Source organism: Arachis ipaensis, chromosome B01, assembly GCF_000816755.2.
Source record: "Arachis ipaensis cultivar K30076 chromosome B01, Araip1.1, whole genome shotgun sequence".
NCBI lineage: Eukaryota > Viridiplantae > Streptophyta > Magnoliopsida > Fabales > Fabaceae > Arachis > Arachis ipaensis.
The window spans coordinates 1,401,442-1,407,114 of NC_029785.2; the positions used below are offsets into that span (position 1 = coordinate 1,401,442).

Consider the following 5,673-nt stretch of genomic DNA (forward strand, 5'->3'; position numbering starts at 1 on the left):
TGCAAACCCATGCCTTAATATATTCTTTTTTATTTTTTCAATTGTATTTCTGTTATTAGATTTTTATTTTGTTGAGTTTGTATAAATGTGATTTTATATGCATAAACTAGTTCAGACATTGATTTCAATTTTAAATTTCATGAGGATGAGAAAGGTTTCAGTTTGATCTGATTCTTGTTGAACACTTCTGTTGCAACTTGCAAGTGGCCCAACATTCAAAATCCAATCATTCCAACGAGACTGAGCTGAATTGCTAGTTTGGTTTGTCTTCATGGAGAGACTCTTTTATACTTGTGTAACGCTTTCTTTTCCCATCATCATAATAATTAAAAGCTACTTTGACTTAATCTGTAGACAGCATAAATATAAGAATTTTCACATTCAAATATGTTTCTATCATATCAACAAAAGTGTTTAATTCATAATAATTTGTCAAACAACAGAAAAGAAAAACCTCAACAACATGTATGTGGTGTGATAACTATTTTCAAAGACATGAAAGCAAATATATTATCTATTATAGTATAGTATCATAAACCATGTTTATAACACGAGACCAAAAAAACAAAAACAAAAAGCATGGTAAAGCTGCTAAAAAGGAACTTATGTAGAAAATTAACTTTCAGCATAGCCGGCCTTTGTATATCTATTATTTAATTTATGTTCCTTTTACTAGATCATATATATTACCAGCTAGTAAAGTTTTGTATAAATTTGATTTTGTATTCATATCTCAGTTCAAAACATTTTAGAATAATGTCGTATATATTAAGTCGTATATAAATTTGATTTTGTATTCATATCTCAGTTGAAAATATTTACGGGCAATAAACTATGTGAAAATTCAGAAGGGAGCCTGAGTTCAGCATTGACAAATTCCACCGTGATAAGACCATAGAAGGTCTTCTATACACAAAAAAAAATTGTTTGATACAAACACCATTAATAGTCATGTGTTGAGTAATAAATCAAGGCATAATCAGTTGTCAATTGTTAAAAAAAATTGAGAGTGTAAAGTGTGATCTTTAACCCTTCATTGTTCTCTCTCTCATATTGATTTTTTGTCCCACTTATCACGTACACTATTCTGTGCCTTTTATTCTTAGTAAGATTGGATGAGTTTATTGACAACAAACAATTCAAGTGTAAAATATGGTGTGCCTTATTAGCTTGGTTTGACACTATTGGTTGACATAATCACATTGGAGAATTATACATATCCCATGCTAAGATACAAGTAATTGTCCTATAGCCAATAATTTATCTGCATCTATCTCATCCCATCCATCAACCTTATTGATTTGAAAAGCCAGCCAAAGGCCACTTGACATCTGATCTACTATTAAAATCGCAAATCAACACACTGCTTTTGGGAAATAATAAACAACACATAGTAACACATGCACTGATGCAATTTTAAATTTTTAATTAATCCACTTTGAAAAATAAGCACTGAATGAAAACGGTAGTTTATTGATAACCATAGTCTGTAATACCGTAGTTAGTGTTTTAATTATTTTTTATGGAATAGCTGATTAGTGATAAACATAGTTAACAACAAAGAAAGACCAAAAGGAAACAAAGAAGACCAAAGTCCAAAACCATAGTTTGTTGATAACCAGAGTGTAAAAACCGTAGTCATTAGTTAATAATTTTTTAATGCAATTGCTGGTAGCCATGGTTGAAACTAATCATCAAAAGGAAGCAATGAAGAAAGAAAGAGAAGCACAGCGTTGACTTTTAATTTGTTGCAAACCTCTCTGTCTAAGGGAAAAAGAAATGGCTGCTGCTGTTGCTGTTGTTGTGGGAGAAGCGTTGCTCTCAGCTGCCGTGGAAGCATTGGTTGGGAAGATCTCCACTGAGATATCGGAGTTCTATCGGAGCAAGAATCTCGATGAATCGCTGCTGGAGAAGCTGAAATTGACGCTGCTAAGCCTTCATGCTTTTCTGAATGATGCTGAGGAGAAGCAGATCAGCAACGCTGCTGTGAAGGCATGGATGGATGAACTCACTCAAGCTCTCTTTGATGCCGATGACTTGATCGATGATATCGCCACCGACGCTCTCCGTCGCAAAGTCGAGGCCAACTATCGTCACCGTCAAACTGTCACGGCTAAGGTAACATACATTAGCTATGAATATGGGACAAAATAATACTTCAAAAGTTTTTTCTTGAATTAGGTATGAATTTATATGGTGAGGTATGACTTCTCTGCCAATTTTGAACCAAGTAGCTTCAAGTATGAGTAGAAAAAGCTAAGAATGAGTCTCTGTTATTTAAAATTGTTGATAAAATTATTGTATTTCGTATGTACGAATTCAATATTTATATTTGTGCAACTTATATCAGGTGCGGAAGGTGCTTTCCTCTCCTTTCAAGCGGCCTTACCAAGAGATCAATTCTCAGATGCAGAAATCATTCGAAAGATTGGAGCATTTTGCTCAAAGAGCACACAACCTTCCATTGGAAAAGGGTGTTTCCCGTAGTGTTTGGCGTGCAACACCTACAAATTCTGCTGTGGATGATTCTGCTATTTGTGGGAGGGATGATGAAAAACAGAACCTTAGAGAGTATTTACTGTCAGAAGATGCTGTTGCTGATGGTGGCAGTAAAATAGGAGTTCTTGCCATTGTTGGCATGGGAGGGCTCGGGAAAACGACCCTCGCTAAACTCTTATACAATGATGCTCAAGTTAGAGAAAAGTTCCATGTGAAAGCATGGGTATCTACCTCGAAAGATTTTGATGTTGTCAAGCTGACAAAATCTCTTCTTGAATCAGTCACGTCTGCAGCAACAAATTTGGATAACTTCGATACGTTGCGAGCTGAATTGCAAAAGAACTTATCTGGTAAAAGATTCTTGCTTGTATTGGATGATATATGGAATGTAAAGTATGTTGATTGGACCAATCTGATGCACATTTTTAATGTTGGGCAATTGGGAAGCAAAATCATTGTTACAACTCGACATGAAAGAGTTGTGAGTGTTGTAAATGCTACACAAACCTGCCCTCTAAAACCACTGGTGAATGAAGATTGTTGGACTTTAATTTCAAAACATGCATTTGCAACAGATAAATGCACTGAGCAGTCCAACCTAGAAGAAACTGGAAGAAAAATTGCCGAAAGGTGTGGTGGCTTGCCATTAGCTGCAGTTGCATTGGGTGGTGTTCTTCGCACAAAGTTATCAAATGATTACTGGAATAAAGTGTTAACTAGCAACCTTTGGAATCTGACAAAAGAGGATGTGCAACCAGCTCTTCTATTGAGCTATCATTTCCTTCCAGCTTCTTTGAAACAATGCTTTGCTTATTGTGCAATTTTCCCAAAGAACTCGAAGCTGCAAAAAGAGAAGGTAGTTCAGCTATGGATGGCACAGGGATTTGTTTCTGTGTCCCAAAATGAGAAAAGCATTGAAGAAGTAGGCGGCGAATACTTTGATGAACTTGTGGCAAGGTCATTGATACGACGTTCTGCGGATGGGGAACACTTTGAAATGCATGACCTCATCAACGATTTGGCAACAATGGTTTCTTCCACATATTGTAAGAGGCATGACAATGAAAAGCAACTTGGAAATCTAACTGAAATTCGTCATTTATCTTATGATAAAAGTATGTTTAACCATTTTGGCGAACTTGATTCCCTTCATGGATTGAAAGGCTTACGTACACTCATAGCATTACCATTTGATGATCCGTACTGGAGGCATTACCTATCGAATGGGGTATTGCATGAGTTGTTGGTAGCATTGAAACAGTTGAGGGTGTTATCCCTGTCACAGTGCTACAGGACTATCAATGTTTTGCCGAATTCTATTGGCGATTTAAAGCATTTGCGACATCTAGATCTATCTTCCACTGGAGTTAAAACGTTACCTCCTGCAATATGCAAGCTCTACAATCTACAGACCTTGTTGTTATCTGATTGTAGGGACCTAACTGAGTTGCCTGAGGAGATGGGAAAATTGGTGAATCTACACCGCCTTGATATTGATGGTACTAATTTGCAGGAGATGCCCGTAGAAATAGCCAAACTAGAAAATCTGCAAACTCTGACTCGTTTTATTGTCAGCGAACAACAAAACGGGATGAAGCTTGCAGAAATGAGAAAATTTCCCCATTTAAAAGGTAAACTCTGCATCTCAAAACTAGAAAATGTTATTGATCCGTCTGATGCTTGTCAAGCCAATTTGAAGGAGAAAAACCAAATTGAGGAGTTATCATTGGAATGGAGTCATTCCAGTTTGGAAGACTCCCATCAAGTTGTACTTGAACATCTGCAACCCTCAACTAATTTGAAGAAATTGACCGTTAAATGCTATGGTGGAACTTGCTTCCCTAATTGGTTGGGTGATTCCTCGTTTGGCAACACAGTGAGTTTGAGGATTGAAGATTGTCATCATTGTTGTTCATTGCCACCTCTTGGACGACTACATAGTCTAAAAGAACTCTTCATTTCGAGTATGAAATCAGTGAAGAGTATTGGGTCTGAATTTTACGGAGGTAATTCCCCTTCATTCCAGCCATTTCCGTCCTTGGAGACTTTGAGTTTTGAGTCGATGGCAGAGTGGGAGGAATGGAACATGATAGATGGTATAACTAGTGAGTTTCCCTGTCTATCAAAGCTATCTTTGAGAAGATGTCCGAAACTGAAAGGAAAATTACCCAGCAATCTTCCTTGCTTAATTGAACTTGATGTAGAGGATTGTTGTGTACTTGAATCAGAGTCTTCAGGAGAAGTGGATAACAGAAACATAATGAGACCAATGAATGTATTCAATTTTAACTCTCTTCAACAATTATCTCTCTATAAAATTCCTTCTCTGACGTCCTTCCCGAGCAATGGTCTGCCCAAAGCGTTAAAGACACTTTCTATCCTATTTTGTGAGAACCTTGAATTCCCAAGTCATGAGTTCCTTCATAGTTGCAAGGCACTTGAGGAATTGGTGATATCGAGTAGCTGTTGCTCGCTGACGTCATTTCCCTTAGGTTCTCTCCCTGTGCTCAAGCATCTTGATCTTTGGGATTGTAAAAATTTGAAATCAATTTCAGTTTCGGAAGAAGCAGCAAGCCAGTCTCGCATGTTTCTTGAACATCTCGAAGTATACAAATGTCCTGAACTGGAGTCGATTTGCCTACCCGATTTGTGCACTCCTAACCTGAGTTCTTTTACGGTAATGAGATGCGACAAGATGAATTCATTACCAGAACCAATTAATAATCTCAGTGGCCTCCAAACATTATGGATTAGTGATGTTCCGAATTTGGAATCCATTGCAGAAGAGGTTTTGCCTATCAATTTAAGGACACTTGGTCTCGGCAATAAAGAAGGGGTTTACAGCAATACAGCTATCACCAATTGGGGCTTGGACCGACTCGCTTCTCTTTCAGAATTGCATATTCAAGGTGAGTATCTGGTTAAGAAGCTGATGGAAATACAAGTGCCTCTGTTGCCCAATTCTCTCGAGACCCTATACATACATGGTGCAGGTGAAATACAACATTTAGATGGCAAGTGGCTTCAGCATCTCACCTCTCTCAAAACTCTTAAGTTGTATGAATGTGACAAGCTCAAGTCATTGCCAAAAGAAGGGCTGCCTTCCTCAATTTCACATCTAAATATGAGTGGATGCCCAATGTTGAGAGCAAGTTATGAGAGAAAGAAAGGGAA

The 5,673-nt window shown here is 37.4% G+C and overlaps 2 protein-coding genes across 2 annotated transcripts in view; both read left to right on the forward strand.

Annotated features, from left to right (window-relative positions):
- LOC107645015 (putative disease resistance RPP13-like protein 1) overlaps nucleotides 1-5,673 on the forward strand; it is a 35,736-nt gene extending 30,063 nt beyond the window's left edge. Inside the window, exon 3 of the mRNA XM_021114506.1 lies at nucleotides 5,640-5,673. The gene's annotated coding sequence lies outside the window, so the exon portion shown is untranslated. The remainder of the gene's footprint in view (nucleotides 1-5,639) is intronic.
- LOC107643766 (putative disease resistance protein At3g14460) overlaps nucleotides 761-5,673 on the forward strand; it is an 8,339-nt gene continuing 3,426 nt past the window's right edge. Inside the window, exons 1-2 of the mRNA XM_016347501.2 lie at nucleotides 761-2,118; nucleotides 2,351-5,673. Coding sequence (XP_016202987.2) covers nucleotides 1,780-2,118; nucleotides 2,351-5,673 — 3,662 coding nt within the window. The 5' untranslated portion in view covers nucleotides 761-1,779. The remainder of the gene's footprint in view (nucleotides 2,119-2,350) is intronic.